This window comes from Contarinia nasturtii, unplaced genomic scaffold (assembly GCF_009176525.2).
Source record: "Contarinia nasturtii isolate CC-2019 unplaced genomic scaffold, AAFC_CNas_1.1 Cnas_scaffold_414, whole genome shotgun sequence".
Taxonomy (NCBI): domain Eukaryota; kingdom Metazoa; phylum Arthropoda; class Insecta; order Diptera; family Cecidomyiidae; genus Contarinia; species Contarinia nasturtii.
This window is the reverse complement of record NW_022197768.1, coordinates 3,200,279-3,223,165: the sequence shown is the minus strand read 5'-3', so window position 1 is coordinate 3,223,165 and position 22,887 is coordinate 3,200,279. Positions and strand designations below refer to the sequence as shown.

Sequence of the window (22,887 nt, the reverse complement as noted above, 5' to 3'; positions counted from 1 at the left end):
GAAGCCAACGAGAAAAAAATGTGCGTTGCTATCTGTATCCATTCGTCTTCGTATTATTCATCGCATTCGCTTTTAGCAAATATATATATTATACAGTGAGTGCGCGGCGCGTTTTTTTTTTCGTTTCGTTTGTTTGGGCTTTGGTATTTCATTTTTTGCCTTGTCGACCCAATTTGCGCGCCTAACAGAGATTAAAGGATAATTGTTTAGATAAAAGATATGGAATAAAAACGACGAACAAACAACGCAAAAAGAGCGAAAGTCACCAAAAGTGAAAGAAGATTGAAATATACATACAGTGAGATGTTCGTAGTCGTGATGTGTCAATTCAGATGCTTAAGTTTTATCTCATACTCGAATCGCTCACAAGAATTGATGAGAGAGAGAGAGAGAGAGAGAGAGTTCTTTTTTGCCTCGCTAATAGATCATTTGTTTCAGTAAATAGATTCTCTTTTATTTTTATTAAAATTAATGGTATCGCATTATTTTTGATGTGCACATGTACTATGTAATCATATACATGGAACACTGAACGTCAGCAATCGTCAATCGAAAGAGCAAAAAAAGAAAACCATTTTGATATCAAGCGTATTTGTTCATGTCGACATGAGATTTGATTTCTGTTGCTATTATTTCTTCTACCATGCGTTTCGTTTCTTTGATCGGATTTTTGTGAATGCGTGTTGTGACCTCTTATGTAATTTGTTTGTATGTTACATTTTCATAACGTTGAGCAAGAGAATGAACTTCGATTTTCACATCATATTAGTAAATTTGAATGAAAATGTGAATAGAAGCAAACAATAACAAAATTGATTAGAACGAATCCAATTCTACCTTCGATATAGATTGCAAACTGCTTTTATTATTTTCACATTATTATAATTGTGTGTTCGTCCATGTTATAATAATGTCAGTTCGAATAAAACTGAACACACTTCATCAAAATGTCAATATGAATTTACCATTATATTTATCTTCGATTCAATCTATAATTGGAAGAAAATCACAGAAAGAGAACGAATAAGGGCATTGAAAATGACGCTTCAAATAAATATCAATGTATGGACGCTGTCGATGTATGATTCGACAACCATATAAATATATCTCACTGCAGTTTGAACCAATTAAAATGACGAAGTAAAACTGAGAAACGAAAAAAGCGAATGGAAAAAGAATTTAATCAAAAGCATTGTTTCTAGTATCACAAAATAAATTAAATAATTCTTTTTGATTAGTGGAGTAGAAACGGAAGACATAACTGGAGCAATAAACAAAGTTAAAATCAAGTGTACTCATCTAATAACATGACCATTCAATGTTTAGTGTATACTCAAACCAAATAAATGTCTAACGACCATTTTTCCACGAACATAAAACCCTTTAAAATATATTTTAGATGGCATTCAGTGCCATTAATGTGACATTGATGCAGAAGGTTATACGATGCGGCCGATGAAACAGAAAATAAAATTCAATCGCCGTAATCATTCAGCGGAAAAAGGAATCTCGTTTATTTTCTCTCCTATTTTCGATTTACGTTTTTTTGTGTGTGTCTCTTTGACTTTTATAGCCTTTCATCAGTTAAGTATTTGTGCATATTCACATTTGGGGGAGAATGTTTGCTGTGAATAGGGTGCACATTTTAACCAAATATTAGATTCAGCAATAGATAATTTGACAATTATGACAAACAGTTGAATGAATTGGTTCCAATGCGACGAAAAAAAAGTCTTATTTCGATTCATTTAATGGTGCTAATGTCACGAACCATATACTAATATTCCAATCGACTTCTTCGGATCACATATTGAAATTGTTTCAATGTCTTTGTTACACAATTCTGCAGATTCCGTCGAACATTGGTTTGTGTGCTTTATGTACGCTGCTTCTTTGTGCCACATAGATGATGCGACAAATTCCATTTCTGAATAATATCGAAACAGCCCAAACATAACATATAAAAGAAGAAAAGTAAAAACGAAAGAAATCCCTAACATAATCGGATATTATGATGAAGAAATCAAAGTAAAAGTTTCCACTCACAGTGGGAATCCTACTTCTCTCTCTCTCTCTTCCTTTTTATATATTTAATTTACCGTGTCGTTTTGCCGCTCTTTTACTCCCACCAAAATCTATATACTAAATATAAGGAAATCTGTGTAAATGTGTATTTCGCATTGCTTTTCCTCTACACACTCATTTTATACATGAAATATCAATATGTAAATGAAAAAAAAGGGAACAGAAGTGAACGCAGAATGAATCAAATGGCAAAGTACATTGGCTATAGCAGTGAAACGAAAGAAGAAAGGCAAAGATTCGAAAAGAAAAGAGAGAAGGGAGTGAGAGTGGGAGTGAAATGAAAAGAAGCGAACGAATTATAAAGGCGAGGACAGTTTTTGTGCGAATTCCAAAGAGCAAATGAAATCAAATGCAAAGGCAAAGTAAGAATCAAAACCAAAAATTGATAGAGAAATCAAATCAGACAAAATAAAAGTGCGGACAAAGCAAGGCATGCCAAAGTAAAAGCGATGAAAGAATCACATAAAAAACGTAATAAAAATGAATTTAAGATGAAAAGAGACAAAAACGAAATAAACCATTTGGTGGAAATCATAAAAAAAATTCTATTCATTTTTGATCTCCATAGTAGCAACGACGAATGGTATCGTACACTTCGTCATCATGTATTTGTTGATTTCTTTGTATGCTGCAAGAGTTGACTGACTGTAAATGGATGTGTATGTGTGTGTGGTCGTGTTTTATGTTGCCATTCAATCCTCATCAGAATATTTGTGTGGCAAAAATTGTGGTATTTCAGAAGCGCCTATTACATATTTACTGTGGAATATCGGTACAACGGTATATGACTACTACATTATCACTTCATTCAATAAACATTCATCGAATCAGAGATGTGGAGGGAAGAGTGTGAAAAGAAGCATTTGCCACGATAACAATGAACAAAGAAACGATAAATATTTTAAATCTTCAAAATATCCATGGAGTTTTCCTGAATTCCTTTTTACGTTTTTACAATTACGAATTATTTTAGTTGCACATGAAATTAATGATTTTTATTTTTAAATGATAAACGATTGTGATTATACTCGGGAACAAACCTTAAACGAATTGTTGGTTAGAAATCGACTTTCATATTACTATATGAAACTCTTAATGTAAACCTTTGTCAAAGATGAAAACAAATGTGATATGATGATGATGATGACGATAATGGTAAAGATAAATCTTTGACTTTGGAGTAATGTATCTTTTTTTTTGTTTCTATACAGGGTGCATCTTCAAGTTTAGTTGTTAAATTCGCTGACACAGAAAAGGAACGGCAATTACGTCGTATGCAACAAATGGCTGGTCACATGAATTTATTAAATCCCTTTGTATTCAATCAATTTGGGGCATATGGAGCATACGCACAGGTATTTATCTCGCTAGTGCACCGATATATTTTAATTAAATGTGAAAATAAATAATATGTTATTTTATTCGGCAATACATTTGGTTATTAATTTGAATTCAATCATTTAAATAGCAACAACAAGCTGCGTTAATGGCTGCCGCTACCGCTCAAGGCACATATATTAATCCAATGGCTGCTTTAGCAACTCAAATACCTCATGCTTTAAATGGTGAGTATTTTTTTCACTTAATTGAAAAAAAAAACTGAATAATAATAGCCTTATTGGTTCATTTGAAAATGTAATGTCGAAAATGGAAATGCAATGGATATGTTTGATATATTAAGCAGGATCAGGTCAACCAGTCAACGGTGCCATACCCTCTTTGCCATCACCAACGATGCCAACGTTCAATATGGCTGCTCAAACTCCAAATGGTCAACCGGGCGGTACTGAAACTACTGTCTATACAAATGGAATACCACAGACTTATCCAGGCCGTAAGTACTTTTTTTGAACAAAAAAAAATGCGACGAACTTCATTTGTATAGAAGAGTATATTTGTGTAGGGTTATGAAACGATACGTTCCCCATCATCACAACTAAGACCAAAAATTAAACTAGCTAAAAGTGCACTGTGTTATGCATGTGAATACATAGTCCTTTCAACAGGATCAGGCTTTCTGGACTCAAGATCCATATAACTTCGTTCATTTGCTTTTTCGAGAACTTTGAAGTTAATCGACCGATGTCGAATATTAAGAGCATCTTTCTCTGAGTTTTTGACATTTCAGAAAGACTGATCATACTTTTTTAAGCAAAAATCTTTTCTTTTTTCTCAATTCGTCTGTTTTAAAAACATTTTCATTTTTTCTGCGAAAATTAAATTTTTTAATAATTGTCGCGTAATCTGAATGGCAGATGCACTCCATTTATCGATTCCGGCGCAAGGACTACCAAATGGTGATGCGACTTTACAACATGCTACCTATCCAGGAATGCAACCATATCCAGGTGTTGGTACGTACATCACATTGTTTTATTCGTCTATTTATCGATCAGATATTCTCCTACTTATTCAGTGCACCAAAGCTGTTGTTGTACGTTGGAATGGATATTCAAATGAAACATATGAAAAAAAAATCTTTCTCTATTTTGTTTTTTGGTCGATTTTTTAATTGTATCCATTTTTCTTGGATTTTTGTTGCCATTGAACTTTCTGCCTTCAAATTTGTTCTCATTTACGTTATGTAATCAGTTTGTTTCGTTTTTTTTTTCGGTTGAAAATGGTGTTTCTGTATTTTTTGTTTGTACTTATCGAAAACTTTAAACACCTTTCGTAACATGTGTAACAAGCTTAAATATATCAAATCAAGTGTCTCATTGTTTGTCTTATCTATTTCATTAGCAATCTATATATATTTAAGAAAACTTTCCATTTTATTGATGGGAATTATGTTTAGTGCTTAAATGTTGTTGTAATCGTATGTTGTTGAAGTATTACTCGTTAATTGAAAATTTACTTCATTTTTTTACCAAAAAAAAAAAAAAAGAAAAAAATCGTTTGTTTTCTTCTTCATTTGGTTTAAAATTTTGTTTGGCAATATCAACGATAAAATGGTTTTATGTCATTCGAAGAAAAACAGCTAAAATAAATCGAGACAAAGAAAACGAAACGAACACTCTTGAATTGATTGAAAATTCATAGTGCTTAAAATCTATATCGTTTGGTATACATTCTGTTCGAATTGTGTGTCTGTGCATGTGTTACTTGAGAAAAAAAATGGACAAGTTAATTACAAGTGACTTCCAAAACTGTAACAACCGTGTTGCTAAGCTTGATTTAATTTTCATTTTAAAGACAACAAACATTTCTTGAAAAGTCCTTTTAAAAATGAATCAATTCAAAAAAGTAATTAAGGTGATTCAAATAAAACTCTAAACAAATTGGTTGGCCGTCGTTACGTTCTTCAAATGACCCCATTTTAAAATTCAAAATGACATTGCGACTTTTCATCAAAATTGACTCGAATCATAGACACCAATGTGTTTAAATTTACCGCTCAATTGACCCATATTCAAGAATAGCAATTCAATTGGATTCAACGAGCGCACACATTTCAACGTGCTTCAACAGAAATACGGTCCAAGTGTTTCCATTTTAAAATGTCACTGTTGCAGCAACAACATAAAAAAACGGTTTTCGAAACAATTGAAAAAATTCAAGACCAAACAGTTCATTGCCTTTTATAACAAATATCGAATTATCATAATACAGGGAAAAATGTGGATTTTGGCATGTCATGACATCGATGACTAGACACTTTACTCAATTCATCAATATCAACTCCCCCAATTTGTGTATAATTTCATAAATGTGAATTTTTTTATGAGCTTTCAAATTCGTTGTACGACGAATAAAAAAAATCGTACTCCACAAGTGTTTATACGCACTACGATGATACATTGCGCGTATTTATCAATTGAATTCTGTCACGTCTTCTTTTATGCACAAATCTATCATGGGCACAAAAGTCATTAAACAATATCGTGTGTGCATTGTGAAATGTTCGGTCGCATTAAAAAGTAATTCAATTGATTTAAATGGAATGACCGAGCACACTGAACCATTTTCGGTTTGTATTTCATTTCGAAAATAAAAAAGTTACACAAAGTGAACGAATTAAAGAAACGGCATTGAAGAGCGTCTTGTTAAACATGTGAAAAGTATTCGATTCGAATAAAATAATTCAACCGATTTGATCTATAAAAGTTGTACCAAACAGAGTGAACTTAAATAGTTGTGAAGATTTAACAACCGCTAATGGTAGAAGAAGAAGAAAAAGTCCCGGTCGTACTTAAATTCACTGCCATTTCAATTGGTATCGTATTTTGGCATTAGCGAACATCCAAATATACCAGCTAAACATGTGAAATTACTTGGAAATTGCATTTCCATTTCCCTTGAAACAAAAGTGACTGGCAAGATTTTTTACGTATTCGTTTGTTGCATTTGCCGTTGCTCCGTTGTTGTTGTTTACCAATATATTGCAATGCAATACGAAGTTTTCAGTGATGCTTGCTCATCGCCGCATGAGCCCCACGGCACTTTCTAAAGCACATTCAAGTTGTATTATTGCTGTACTTCGTCTCTTTTCTACTTTTTTTTATTTTTATTTTTTTTAAATTTGTCGATAAGTTTGGGGGTTCATGCATAAGAAACCGACAGAGTCTTCCGCTACTTTTTTTCAATACCCAAAGAGACTCTGCCATGGGAATGAGATATCTACCTCATTATCCGTTCGTATAGTGCAGTTTGCAGTTTAATTTAATTGCTCTCTTTAATCTTAATGTGGTCCATTAACCATCATGACTATAATTATTGTATGCCATATTATACACACGGTTGTGTCGTTGCATCGATAGAGATCACATTCCGTGCGCTGAATGCTTCAAAAGAACAGTCATCCATTCATTCAATCCATTGCATGTGCTCTTTCGTTTGTTCGTTCGTTCGTTTTCTCGTTTGCCCGACAACCGGAGAAAAAGTGAAAATGTGTATATTAAACTTAATGGAACATATATTACAAGCTAAAAACTGAGACTTCAGCTCAAATTGACTTCAACATGTGCATGGTGGATATTGTGGATGCTGATTTTGTCGAATGTACTTATGCATTTAAGTAAACGATCTATTAAGTTCTCTCCCTTCAAAAATGCATTTTGCCATATATTTGAAAATCGAAATCGTAAACTTGGTCATTTTTACATCGATTCGAAAATCGTTGCTCATACCATGTGCTCATACAATACACAAATTTTACCTCTCAAATATTCCCTTTGGTGGAACAACAATATCAAACAACAACTGGCTAACGCTAGCAAATTAGCTATAAGTATACAAATGGAAATGAGAAGAAACGCATTTTCTGTCTGTTTGCCTCTCTTTCTATACAAATCTCATTCTTCTATCTCTCTTTACTTTCAATGGCTTTCTCTTCTTCTCTCTCTCTCTCTCTCTCTCTCTCTCTCTCTCTCTATCTCTTTTGTCTTTCTTCACCTTCAATACGATAACAATGCACCGATATGCTACTGCTCAATTCACAACTGCATCCGGAACTGAATTTAATGTGCATAAATAGAAGCGAAACATTTTTAGATGATCACCATTAAATTACAACATTCACTTTTAGTTAGCCAATAGATTCTTGAAAAGTCATTTCGTAATGGCAATTCGGAGTCTTTTTTGCTATACAAAATCTGCCCGTTTGCCAACTAACCAACCATTGTCATTGTCATTTTTGGTAGTTTGCCTTTCGGTTTACTGTCTACTGATTTTTCTCATTCTTTGTCATTACACTTTTCTATTTGCAAATGATATTTCCAAACCATTTTCCCACATTTTATCCAGCAATTTCATTTACACTTGGTTTTTGGGGAAAATTAAAACGAATCAGAAGAAAGAAAGAAAATACAAATGCACAGAGAAGAAGAAAGCCCGATAAATGAGCAAAGAAAAAGAAGACAAAGAGAAAAACGAGGAAAAAAGCACGTGCCATTTGAATGAAATTCATTTTGTTCTTTGGTCGAAATGCACAACTTTCGAAATAACGAATTGAATGAGCGCACATAATTGAAAGTCACTGCAAGGATGTTTGAGTACATATTTAAAAAAAAAGTGCAGAAAAAAAATGTTCATTTAACGAACTACGTTTTGAGCTTAACAAAAGTGTTTTTCGGTCGTAAATGGCTTCGGTTTAAATCGGATACTTCGAAGCTTATTTGTTTTACACATCATTTGAAATTACTGTATTTGATTGATATATTGAAGTGAAAATCTATCGGTGATTTTTTATTCCTTCCTTCTTCAACTCTTCTTTTCCTTGTTTTGAATGTGTGAAGCATGCGACTTTTTAATCATAAACAATTGGTTTCTCTTTCTATCTTTCTCTTTCTCTCTGTCGATATATTATTATCATTATAAATTTTAGTATTTATTATCAGAAAGATTCAAAAGAGCATATAAACTTTTTCGTTTTTATTTTTGTTCTTCGTCGACAACTTGTGAATTCTATCTTTAAATGGGAATTGAACACACATCGACTAAATAACAAATTATAGTAGTTGCATCGAAACAAAAGCCTATCGTGATTCGAAAACAAAATAAAAACAAACATAAAAAATAAAATAAAATGACGAATAGATAGCCAACAACTAAAAAAAAATCATATCAAAATCCCTGATATCACAAATTTATTGTTAGATGTCCGTTGATGTACTTTTGTATTTTTATTTTTTTAATACCAAACAAATTTGAACGCAGCTTATCCTGCCGTATACGGACAGTTTCCACAAGTAATTCCACAACCATTGGCTGCAGTTGCACCATCTCAACGAGAAGGTAAGTTTAATATGAACCATATAAAAAAAAAAACAAACGCCTGACAACAGAACAAGAAAACGTCAACTCATAAAACACATCGACACGCAATCAAATCACATACGTTGAGGCTCTTGTAGATTTCGATCAATCCAAATGAGAAGAATTTCTATTCTTCTTCTTTATTTAACAAAAAAACAACACATGTATCAAACTAAACAAAACCATCCATTGTGTTGAATCCTTACATTTTTTTTGTCCATATTTCAAATAGTTTTCGGTTAAATTACATTATTATTATTTGCAAAATGTTGTCTAACGACACGAATTTCAAACCGTCAGCAAGATCATTTTCGTTTTTTTTTTCTCTTTCAAAATCAATCGAACGGCCCATCGCACACAGCAACATCATCACATGCAAAATAATAATAAAAAAAAAAACGTTCAACAATGACAGCTTCACGTTTACACCTTTAATATGGTGTCAAAATTACGAATAAGCCCACAACAGATAAACTTACTCTGTCCAATCATTTTCCAAGTTCTCTGTCAGACTATGCCATAAGATGTTGCCGACAATTTTTGTTGCAATTTTTTTCGCGTTGACTGTAATTGCATGCTGTATATACACCATCAATGTCGACGAATCAACGCTCGAACATTGAAAAAGCAAATTTACTCAACCTTATTGCAAACACTCGGCATTCCTCGAGATATTCGCTTCAAATCTATGGCGAAAATGTGAATAGCAAAATATTTTTACCTTTGGCCTTGCAGCTTATTTGAGAATTGCTTTATGAAATTATCGAGAATGAGAATCACGTCGAACAACACAATATTGTTGCGCACAAAATCAATGTGAAATAATCAATAGATAGAATTGTGCATTAAACAAATACCACCACCGAAAAAAAAACACATCAAACAGGATGAACAATGTTGCAGGAAAATAGAAGCCTGCAAAAGATCGCCAAGAGAAAAAGATAGAGGCGGAGAATACAAAGGAAAAAATAGTAATAATAACAGCATCAGTAGCAACAACAAGATGAACATGTCGATCGAACAATTGAATCTAAAGTTGAGGTGGATATAAAGCGAAAAAGTGGAAAATATTTTTTTCTTCTCCAAATTCACATCGAACATCGTTCAACGTAAGCTTTCAAAGCCCGTTTTCCTCTTACCTCTCTCATGCTGCCCAATTCACTGGCTGTGGTCCCATTTTTTTTCCGGTGTATTCATGCAATATGCTATTTTTATACAGAGATTTGTTAGTACTTTATGTGCGCGCGATGCTCAATTCTAAATTGGCGAAATTCAATAAAATATCTACTCAAAGTCAATTACGTTCAAACCGTCTGGATTTTATTCTCAGCCAGCTGCTTCTCACTTCGCCACTTTGTCTATTTGGGTAAATTCACAGTGTGTGTGTGTGTTTTTTTTTTCGTCTTCCGATCGGAAGAGGCAAACGATTCAAATTTTCTATCGATGAAAATGAAGCGTTTGGTGGTGATGGTGTATGTATATTTTTTTTTCGTTGCGATTTCATTTGGCTGCCTTACCAGACAATTTTACACTTTTGCTACGTCATGTGATCAAATGCAATATAGCTTGCTTATAGCCGGCTGCTGTGGTTGCTGTTGCTCGTAATGAAAACGATTTACGACAGATGTAATTTTTTTTCTCGCCCGTCTCGTTTCTTCCTCTATTCTGCATCTTTTTTAACATGAACAAAAGCAACAACGTTTGCGGTAACCGCCACTTGTCTTTCACATCACTGTATTATCTTGCCTTCGCAATTTCTCTCCACAAAATCAAACTATCAAAACTTTGTTTGCCTTTTTTATCAGTTCACATTTTTTTTTAGCCATGGTCTTGGGTTTTTTTCGGTGGTGATGCAATTCCTCTCCTACATAACTCATACTCATTTTCGTCGACGGAAATTTTTTCCGTTTCGACTCTCGACTTCGTTGTAAATTTTTTTTATCCGCTCATTCTATCGATCAAAATTTCACTCTTTTTTCAAACACACACACAATATCCTATTGTTTTTTTTTAACCTTGTACGTTTTTATTCGGTTCTTTTTTTATTTTATTTTTCGTTGCTTTTTATCCAAAACCAAACTTCTGCTCAGTTCATTCGCATTTGTTTGGAATTCCAATGAAATCGTCCGCTAAATCGGTTCATTTAAGTATGAATGCTACATATGTATGTTTAATGTTGTTTGTCTTGGTGTTTAATATTTACAAAATTACAAGTATTATAAATAATGTTCCATTATTCTTTCACATTAGAAATCTATTTTCATTTCATTCTGTTTGCATCCATACAATAGAAGTGATTAGCCATAACTAGCACCGTTATCTTCACAAAAAGGGGGGGGGGGGTTATGGAAGACACATTTATACTCTCACAACTATGATTTTGTGAAAAAAAGGAAAGAAGTTGAATCAAATTAATCTCTTTCAATCTCATAGAAAAAGCAAGGCAATCAGATTTATTGTGTGGTTCAAATCGAATTCGTTTTTGTTCAATCATGTTGTTGGGTTGGATTTTTTCTTCAATTTGGTTTTTTTTATTTCGTTCTTTTGTTCAATTTTATAAATACAGATCGATGTCAATTCTTCAATGTGATATTCGCAATAATCATACTGAACGTACCATATTTATTGCTAAATCTTGAGATGTTGTTGTTCGTTGTTAATCTCGTTTTTCTTTTACGTTTTCATTCCATTCTGTTTATATTAAACTATTAATTAATGTATGAACAGTTTTTGTCCATCTGTTTTTTTTTTATTGTTTATTTAGTTTTTTACAATGGAAACTGACACAAAATGAATGTAATTTCTATTTTAATAACAACAACAAAAAAAATTATGATAAACATTTTAATCGCTTTAAATATTACATGAAAAGAAAAGAACAATATTTTGTGAGCATTTTTTTTTTTTTCAAAATGACATCAAAAAATTTAACGAAGAAACATAAACATTGATCAATTTATAAATGTATGTTTTAAAATATATTAATAGAAAAGCTTCTTCTTAGATCATTGGTTTGGTTTAGTTGATTTTCAAGATGAAATGTCCACATAACTGGAGCAAGTGCTTTGAAAACGTTACAATATCTTAAGTTAAACCGTCATGGTTTTTATCTTTATTATATCATAAAGAACATTTTCATCGCTTTTTTCGTATTCATTGCCTCAATTTTCATTTTAGTTTAGCTATTCTGGTTTAATTTGATAAATTACATGCAGTTTTGTTTGTCATCCGAACAATGTGTTCGCCATTCAATAAAAACTTATTTCAAAGCACTTTATCCGATTTTGTGGCTTTTACGTCTGGTTATTTTTTTCTTTCGTTGCAAATCATTAATAAATCAAACGTTTTCTGAACAGAAGAGAAAAAAAGAAGAAGAAAAAGTTAACACAGATGATGAAACAAATGACTTAAATATAAATTACTAGAAAACTAATTAAAAACAAACAAACAAAAAATGCTATCCAAATGTTGTACCTATTGACGGAATCCTTTAATGTTCTTTAAAGACTTTTTGATGTTCCCAGGATGCTCGATTTCTGGGCCCGAAGGCTGCAATTTGTTTATCTATCATCTGCCACAAGAATTTGGTGACGCAGAACTAATGCAAATGTTCCTTCCGTTCGGTAATGTTATCAGTTCGAAAGTATTCATCGATCGGGCAACAAATCAAAGCAAATGTTTTGGTGAGTACACGTCATTTTTTTCTCTCTATATTTTAAATCTATCGAATGTTCAAAATTATTTCGTTTTTTATGTTGGATGGAACATTTAGACAAAAACAAATACCTTTCAAAACTTGTTGTATTATCAAAAAGGTCTTTTTTTATCTCTTAATTTGGTGTTAATTTTCGATTCCGTGTACTTTTTTTTAAAGAGTATATTAGTTATTTGTGTAAGTTTTATCCAACGTTTGAGGAAAAACCGGTATTTTCAAAGTTAATTTTCCGTTTCATTGTCTCGCCTCTTCCGCTCTCTTTTTTATATTTATATAAAATGTAAACAATGAAACTAAATTAATTTTTTCTTTTCCTCCTGTTATATATTCGCCATTCGTACAATCATCAATGGATCCTTTTGAAACAAAAAAATGCGCCTTTTAACTTTTTTGTTTGTGTTGCCATGGATGATGTTGGATGGTGATGGTGCACTTTAATTTAATACACAATCGACGGTCTATTTTTCGGTGGTATTTACGATGACTCCTTAATCCGGCTAATAACTATGGCACTGGATGTTGCATCATTATTTCAATAGGTTTTGTGTCGTTTGACAATCCGGCAAGTGCTCAAGCAGCTATTCAGGCTATGAATGGTTTTCAGATTGGAATGAAAAGACTGAAAGTTCAGCTAAAACGACCAAAAGATGCAAGCCGACCCTATTAACATAAGGATTAGAATCACAACAATACGGCAGTATTGGTGAGTAAAAGCACTTTGCATTCACCTTTTGTAAATTTAAGTTGGAAAATAAAAGGGAAAATATAATGTTTTCGGTTTTGTTTACCGTGTAAATTTCATTTTTCATGTTGAAAACTCAGTAAGAGTCCCGTGATTTTCTTCTGGTGTCGTGGTTCAATACTGAGCTCATTTTCAACATGAACACGATTTTAATAGTTTATTAGATAGGGTAATAGAAGTGAGATTTTTTTTATCCAGTTTCAACCGTGATTGATACAAAAAAAATTTAAATGCAGACCAAACGCTCGATTGATTTAAATTCATAGTTTATTATTCTCTCTTTTTGTTCGTTCTTTTTACCTCTATTCCAGATGAAGCTCTGAACCATAAGCTAAATTAAATCCAATAATCAACCGATAACCCACTCAGTTATATATACAAAATGAATATAAAATGAAAAAAGATGCTTATATTCCTTGATTTTCTGACAATTTCAACTTCGATTTTTTCTCCGCCTCCACGTCGGATAAATAAAAATATATACATAAATCAAAATTAATGACAAAATATTCGAGTGAGCGTTCAAAAATTTGAGAAACAAGTGTGATCAGTGTGTCACTTGTGTCCGCATAAGCCAAACATCGCTCCATCGCCGCTGTAAATTATTGCGTAAATCTTTGGCCAACAGAAATCAATCAATCTCATTTATCAATAGACAAGAGACCCGGACATTTTGTCAAACAAACACACACACAAACGTAAAAGAGAAAATGCATTCGGTTTATGTTAAACAAATGAACGAATAAACAAACAAAAAACAACAAAACATACATTTTTATGCATTTCAATTAAATTTATAGACGAGGTGAACGCGGAATAAATTTTCTCAATAATCATAAATGATTTATATCCTTATGCGGTACATAACTTATAAAATAAAAAAACAAACTAAAAAAACGTATTTTTTTGCGGGAAAAAAGGTCTATTTCCGAAAATAACCAACATTCAATAGCAAAAGCTATACAAAAAAGAGAGAATATCACATCCATCAGAAATTGAATTCAAAGTAAACATAAACAACCAATTTAAAGTGATTGATTAACATTAACATTAAAATTGACAAATAGACAATGAAACAGATTTAACAAACAACCATTTGTAAAGTAAAAAAAAAATTTAAACTTGCAAAACATGAAAGCAAAAATCTTTTTAAAAGCAAACAAAAAAAAAATTACCTGTGGTTTTCTCACTCAAAAACAAACATTAAATTCAATGAAAATTTGAATGCAAATCATTTGCCATCACATGTCATGTGAAATAACTTTGGTTTTTACGTTTCTTACTACCCGCGGTTTATTTTTCACTTCATTTTATTCTTTTCACAACAAATGCTGTGTGGAATATATAAAACTGTAATTAAGGAATAGATTTGTTGCATTCGTGGAAAACCATATCAGCAAATACGCCGTGATGTTTCCACATATACGTTATATTTATTTCATATTTCGATTTAAACAACCACAACCAATTAAAAGCTTATTTCCTACATCTCCTCTTAAAGGACGACGAAGAAAAAAAAAACAAACCTTGTGCCATAAAATTTAAAAAGAAAAATCAATGACATAAAAAACAATGAAATGAATACTATATTTGAAGTAATTTGTAATTTAAAAAGAAATGTAAAAATTGAATTACTCGCCTATTTCGAACAGTTTCATTGATTTCCATTTTAAATAAAAGCCAAAGTCCGATTGTTACAAAAATCATTTTTAAAATCGAGAAAATATTCGACCGAACATTTAATTGGAGCTATACATATTGATTGAACGTCGTTAGCATATGTCGACGTCACACTTTGCTTCGTAATTCGAAAACAATCAAATAAAATTACATTGGATTTCCTTTCTCACACACACACACACAGACACACTTATACCGTTCACATTCTCTCTTTTCCCATTTCTCTCGATACGAAACGATGAACTGAACAAATCGAAATAAGAGATATTTGATAATATAATTAAACCATAATACTGGAATAAAAAGAAAAATGCTAACACTATAATTGCATTACAAATTGCTATAAACATACATTAAAAAATACTCATGAAAATAATCGAAGAAGTGAAAGAGGAAAAAAAGATGAATAATAATCATTTAGACTTATTTTTTAGATAGACATAATTTAAAGAGGATCAGAAAGGGAAAAAAAAAAGAAGAGTCATGGCTTTTGGTTTGAACCGTTAACATACGCTATTATAGTATTAACCGAATCGCATTGTTTACTTGATTTAGATAAATCGACGGTGAAGAATATACATATATAAATATAAATATGAGATGAAAAATAGAGAGAGAATGGTGCGCCAGTGCAATGTCATTCATGTACGCGCTCCAATCTATTCGGCCAACGAAAACAATAGTCATAGACACATTTCAATAGATTGAAGAGTACGAACTAACCAAAAATTGTTTCTCTATACATGATGTATAGATGTATAATACATCTGCTTAGATAAGTGAACAACAACAACAAAAAGTATCTCATTCAAAATTTGGAACACGTCCATTTTTGTTTTTAATTTCTTGCGAAAAACAGAAACAAAAATAATTTTAATTGATTGAAATTAAAAAGAAAAACGAAAACATTTTGTTGTGACTCATTTTCTTTTTGTTTTCGCCTTGTTTTTGGTTTTGTTGTTGCAAATCAAAGGTGAGCAAATATGTCAAATCATCAATAAATCGCTTGAAATTGTCGTAAAGCGATGTGGATTTTGTGACATTATTGATCACCTCTGGTGTAAATCAATGATGTGCATCAGACAATACATACCAAAATGACACACAAAATACGTTATTGAGACATCAGATTATTATCTAAATACCACATAACAATAGTAATTGCATTTTTTTAAAATCAATTTTTTCGTTTTCCATTTTGATTGGGTCACCACACAAAAGGAAATCGATTTTAAAACGTGGAATTGATACAAAAAAGAGGCTCAATGGAATGTCCTCTGACAGTTTATGGTATTCATTCCTGGATCCTCCGGAGTTCGGAGCTTTGACACTTTTATTTTCTATCAAAATAATTCACAATCAATCGACTTTTAACCGGTCTATTTAAAAAAAAAAAATGAAAGAGTTCTCTTTTTAATACATCATTTTTATTATGAAACAAAGAAAAACATTGGAAGAAATTTTTATTTACTTTTGAAGAAACAGAAAAATCTTATTGACTCTTCATTCATCAAAGTCGCATTTTCACATCAAAGTTACAATACCGATTATATATACAATATACACACACTTCCACAATACCACAGATTGGTTAGCTGCTAATTTGAAACTTAGACATGAGAAGATTTAAAGGTAAACAAAAAAAAAATAAAGTGAAGAAATGAAGAAAAATAAAAAAATATAACAAGTAATCAGAAAATACTGCAAAGGAAATTCGTTTCGCCTTTTTTAGATTATACATTATACATATTACATGAAAGTATATATACATTTATGAGCATAAAATATTAATGGTATATTTTATTAACTAGAATACCAAGGAATAAATAAATAATTTAAAAATAAAAGCGGTGAAAACAAAACACAAAAAAAAACTACAAACAAATGTAATTTTTAATAATCTACAGCTAAGATGCGCCAAAAATTAATAATTAGGTTTAAATAAAACAAGAAAAAAAGTTCAACTTGGAGCGTATGATTAACGATTTATTTAAACAATTTAATAATCTAGTCAAAAATTTAAATTTAAAGTGAAAACCAACTACTTATTATTGATTGACAACACAAACTGATTGATTAATGATGATTATTACAATAATTACAAGAATTAAATCATAATTGAATTAATAATTTAGCTATTAAACAAGGAACACAGATACAGACACACCCACACTCACACAAACACACACTTATATATACATACTCATTATTGAATAATTGAAATAAATTAGGCATTTCGTAAGAAAATAAATAAAAAAAAATCATTGCACCGCAGCATCGACAGCATGAACAGAAGCAGCAGCAGCAAAACGTTTCGATTTCGATTCATAATAATAATGAGAAACAAAGAATTAGAGGAACAGAAAATGAAAAACACACATACACACAAAATCATAATCAATTTATTTTAGGATTTAGCGAAAAAATAAAATAAATTAAAAAAAAAAAACAACAACCAACAACCATCTAAAGAAAATCGATATATTTATATATAAATGATATATTATGCACATTATGAACTAAATAAACGATTTTGAATTATCTATACATAATTGATATTGATTAAGGGCATTACTAAGAAACGCATTTAATGTATAGACATGAATTCTTATACTTGGACACCGCATTTTTCGATCATTTTTCTTATTCTCTCTTAACTCTATCGATACTATTGCGCGCTCAACATATATTTTCCATTAAAATATTTTTAAAGAAATCTTTTCGTTTTTGATACATTGAGGTTTGCCACATGCAATGCATTGGCTTCGTAGGCTACATACAACATCAAGGGATCGGTTAAGAAGATATTTTTTCCAATAAAACCATCGAAATATAGACATTTTCGCGCACCATTTAAATTGTTACTTACAATTATCATTTCATGCGGGTAAATAAGATGATTTGAATAATTTCGCTGCAACAGTATCTTCCACCGTATTTTCAATGGATCTTTAATTTGTCAACGAAATTGTTTTTGCATTGCAATTAAAATCAAATATAAATAATTCCATAATTTTTCGTTCCGAAATAAGTTAGTTTATCAAATATTTAAAATTACACCAAACATTATCTTTCTAAAGTCATAATTGTATACACAAAAAAAAAACACAACATGCACACACAATTTAAATCAATTGACAGCGAAACGCGTCGCCAACAATACACACAAATATGCGCCGACTTTCACATCAATAACTGTAAAAAAGACTAATAACATAAACTAATTGAATGGATTCAAACAAACAAACAAAAAATTCTTAACGTGGTTAATGTTGTAAAAACAATTCAACAAATGGGCTGTGATTTGAATGTTATAAAAGAAATTTTAAAATACAAACCATTTAACAGCAGCATACTATAAAACTGATATTTAAATCATAAAAAAAAAAAACATAAAACGATAAAACTAACTAAATAAATAAAATCTATATAAAGCTACAAATAAAATTGATAAGGATAAACACCGAAGCACTGGATCATACATATAATTTCATCGAAACAAAAAATAAAATTAAAATAAAAACGATGTGTAAAGAATATAGTTAAATCACACATATTGTACAGTTTACATTTAATTTCACTGCATGTCCATCAGAAATAGATGCAATTCTAATGAAAAATAACAAACTATAACACTTTAACTTCACTTGGCGTTAAAAATGATTAATTGTTGTAATTTTTTAATTTCCATAAAATTATTGTACTTTTGCAGCGAATTTCGTTCATTTTATATCTCTTATTACACCGATTCAAATTTATTTACACCGTTAACGTTTACGTCAATTTCCTTTGGTTCTTCAAATGAATTTAGTCGATTTTACATTTTCAATTTGATCATGACGCACATTTTATGATAAGCATATGCACTTGCACTTGATGATAAATTAATTTGAGAAAAAAAAACAAAACAAAATAAAACAAAGTGTGTCCAATTTGTAGAATGCGCTCTCGAATTGTTTTCTCTATTTGCAACAGAAGCAGAAGGAGAATTTTTAAGGGCTGACCGGGTGATCCGGATAAAAAAAAAAATAGAGTTGTATATAGAAATACAGAGAAATTGTTGCGAATCGTTGATATTTCGAAGCTAAAATTGAAATTGATTTACAAAATAACCCATGGTTTCTAGTTCTTGCTTTGATCATTTTAAAAGTGAAGTGTTGAATACTCGCTTACGAAATAATTGATGAATTTAAATGTTCGCTTTTGGTTGCTGTTCCAGCGTTCAAACAATACCAATATTAAAAACGTCCATGAAATCAAATCTATTCAGTTTCATCATTTTCCCTATATGTTTGAATATTTATACCATTACCTGATCATGTTGAATTTTCATCAAGAAAAAAAAACCAACGCATTTTAAGATGAACATTGATTTAAAAGTATCAACACTCACACAAAAAATATCAATTTTTAAATACAGAAAAAAAACAAACAACGTTCCATACCAACATCACATTCTTACAAATGGAGATGCGCTCTCAAGGGAAATCGCAACCAACTAAAAACTAGCATATGCATTTATAGAATGTAGTTAATTGTAGAATATGTACAACAAGCTAAAAATAATTAAAGATAATTTAAAAGGGAAAAAACCCCACTTGAAAAAAAAAACAGAAAATAGTGAAAATTACAATGAGACATCATACGGATGCATACCCGCCGATTTAACTAAAACACAAGAATATTGAAGAAAACACAAATGAAATTGTATGAATTATACGTAGATTTAATAACTCATAGGTACTCAGCTTTTTAGGTCGAGATAAGGTAGCTCGATACAAAAGTAAATAACAAAGCAGTCATTACATATATTAGTTAATCAATCAAATTCAAAAAAGGACCTTCACACACAATTATGAAATTTTGAACCGAAAAAACAGACATTTTATTTAGTTGCCAATATTTGTTTAACTTTACCTGCGCCAAACCAATACGACAACAATCAATTAAATGAACGAAAATTAAAAAAAAAAAAATATCACATTTGCTTCAATGCAAATTTAATGCCTTCATTTACGCAACATTTAACAGACAACTGTTGTTTGTATCGGCTAAAGTCATGGCACAGCGCACTATCAATATGATTTTTATTTCAATTTATCAACCGACACATTATTATTTTGTTGAAATAGATGATTTAAATAAGCGAACCGGCACGGCATTCATCATATGATATTGAGCTTGACTCTGGCATGTTCAGTACTGAAATATATGATGATTGCCGATTAACGGTTTTCCACCTCGAAAATCACAAATTGCTTTTTAGATAATGACCGATATCGTAGCTAGAAATTCATAATGTAAAAAAAAAAAACTAATAAACAAACTTTGTTGTAAATTCAACGGAGTGAGGCGAGCTTATTTGTAGGACACACATTTAAGCACATAACACTATAAAAAATGCTATGTAAAAAGAAATGAAATCAAACAATTTTCTCGTTTTTTTTTCTCTAACATATTACGGTATCATTTGTTCATTTATCAAAACAAAAAGTAACTAAATAATAAAATAAATAGTAAATAGAGATTCAAAAAAAAAACTTGCCATGCCGGTTGCATTTAGAGTTTCAAAACAACATATATAAGCTCATTATCAATTTTATTTTACGTAAATCGCATTGCGCATCGAACGAACGTTTGTTGCGAAATCATTGGATAGCGTTATGAGAGAATTTTGTGAATAGCTTTATGATTTTAAGGTTGAATTTTTCTTTTATTTTTGGTCATCTTCAGACCTAAAGGCAACAGTATATAAAAGAACTATCTGGTTTGAATGGTTTTGCATGTTCATGATGACATATTTGAAGTGTCCAAAGAAAACTGATTTATTTATAAATAACACCGTTTCATGATGATTTTGTTTTGTGTTTTTTTTTATTCATACACATAAAATGTTTTACTTTATTGGAAAAACGTACATTCTCTCGTGATAAATCTCCACACACGTGGTGAGCTAGATGCACAGTTTAGTAAGCTCGATTAGAAATGTAAGAGTAACGAATGCAGGTATCTAAACAAAAAAAAACACTGAAAATTTTACTGCTTATGCGTGTGTCTAAAAGATAATTGTGATTAAATTGATGAAAAGAGACAAATTGACGGAAAATAAAGGAAAAAAAACACAAGGTGGCCGACATTTGCTTTAGCATATAATTTGTTTGATGCGACTATCGATTTGAATCGCACCTCACCAGTATAAACGATTTTATGAAAACGAACACAAAAAAAAAACAAGAAAAACACATAATTATTTCTCTCTTTCTTTTGTTTGACACATTTGCTTACACAATTTTTTTTTTATCTCGATGAAAATTTATTGATTTGGTCTGAAGGTTTCCATTTGTTTTACGGTAATATTCTTCTTTGTCTCTTTTTTCGCATTCACTTTTCCTTTCAATCATTGTGTACAAAGCTTGTAGAAAAATAATTAAGTTGTTATAGAAACAGTGTTGAAATAAGAAATGCATAGGAAAGGAACGTCAATTTCTATCGATCTTATCGGTTTTGATTTTTTTTTTTCGTTAGAAACACATTTTTTTTTACAAAGCTTTTTTTTGCTGAGAACAAACAATATATTCACTGCTCAATTTAAATAATTCAGTTTTAGTGAGAAAAAATTTAATTTTTAGAACAAATATGCTATGCTGCTTCTAAATGACTCGATTCGGTTACTATTGTTTGTTTGATTGCATGCATTTTGTCCGTCGTTGGATAAATGCCCACGATTTTATTGATCACTATCTCAAAGTGAATCAGATTAATCAAACGATGCTGCAATGGATTTTGTTCGATTCGAAATATTATGTTCGATTTGTGCAGTGTAATATGTTGACATAAAAAAAACATTTAAATGAATAAACTTGTATAGTCTAGTGTAAATTGAATATACACTCACACACATACACACACAAAACATGTATACAGACATTTGAAAAGAAACCACAGAAAAAGGACTAAACTATTTTCATTTTTGCTCCATTTATTTCCCTTAAACACTAATCACCAAATGAGAATTTATATTTTGCTAGCTTTGCAAAACTAAACAGCACAAATAAAAATCAACAATAAAACAAACATATTGTAACTTATAAAAGAAATGTATTTAAAATGAAAACCACACCGAACAATTACAAATAAAATTAAATTATACATTTTGATGATGAAGAGTTAATTTTTGAGATACACCGATAATGTAAGCAAAACCAAAATAAGAACAAACCACAACACTCCATTCACTCACAACACACACACATACACACATACACAATGTATATGTAATATACCGATTTGGGTTATAAGTAAGAGAGAATAAAATTATTGAAGTTATATACATACATATTATTACTTACTACAAAACTAACATAAAAAAAAACTAAATAAATAAATAAATCATTGAGTATATCCCATGGAAAATTGTATAAAATACTAACAAACAAAAAATCCTGACCGAAAAAACTATTTGAATTAAAAATAAAACATGTTAATTAAAGTAAATTGAATGAACTCGTAATGAAAAATATGCTTTGCCATCAGCCATCAGTCGATCGACAGTGTATCGAATCCATTTGAGGATACGTACGAAATGCACTTAACTGACACGGCTATGTAGTTGAGAGATAATTGAAAATGAAAAAAAAAAAATAATAATATTATACTTACATAGGATACAGGGTATTTCTTGCAATTATGTAATAAGTTAAAATTGAACCTAACAAAATGAATAAATCGTAATGGTAAACACACCAAAAAAACACACACTAAATATGAAAGGAATAGATAACAACGCAGCGTGACTGACGCGACAAAAAAAAATGACATGTGAGAGATATTGCAAAATTTCGAGAAGGAATACACTTTATGATGATTATTTTTTTCAGTTCGATTTTATCGTCTTCATTTTATTTCGACT

The 22,887-nt window shown here is 30.8% G+C and overlaps 1 protein-coding gene across 5 annotated transcripts in view; it reads left to right on the top strand.

Moving 5' to 3' along the window:
* Positions 1 to 15,794, top strand: part of LOC116338785 (CUGBP Elav-like family member 4) — a 124,235-nt gene extending 108,441 nt beyond the window's left edge. For 2 of the 5 annotated variants that reach the window (XM_031764248.1, XM_031764252.1), the window contains 8 exons: positions 3,297 to 3,440; positions 3,554 to 3,650; positions 3,767 to 3,919; positions 4,341 to 4,439; positions 8,743 to 8,820; positions 12,348 to 12,524; positions 13,096 to 13,259; positions 13,610 to 15,794. In XM_031764248.1, the coding sequence (XP_031620108.1) occupies positions 3,297 to 3,440; positions 3,554 to 3,650; positions 3,767 to 3,919; positions 4,341 to 4,439; positions 8,743 to 8,820; positions 12,348 to 12,524; positions 13,096 to 13,223 (876 nt within the window). In that variant the 3' untranslated portion in view covers positions 13,224 to 13,259; positions 13,610 to 15,794. The remainder of the gene's footprint in view (positions 1 to 3,296; positions 3,441 to 3,553; positions 3,651 to 3,766; positions 3,920 to 4,340; positions 4,440 to 8,742; positions 8,821 to 12,347; positions 12,525 to 13,095; positions 13,260 to 13,609) is intronic. The other 3 variants (XM_031764251.1, XM_031764249.1, XM_031764250.1) reach the window with 3 other exon arrangements.
* Positions 15,795 to 22,887: the final 7,093 nt, after the last annotated feature.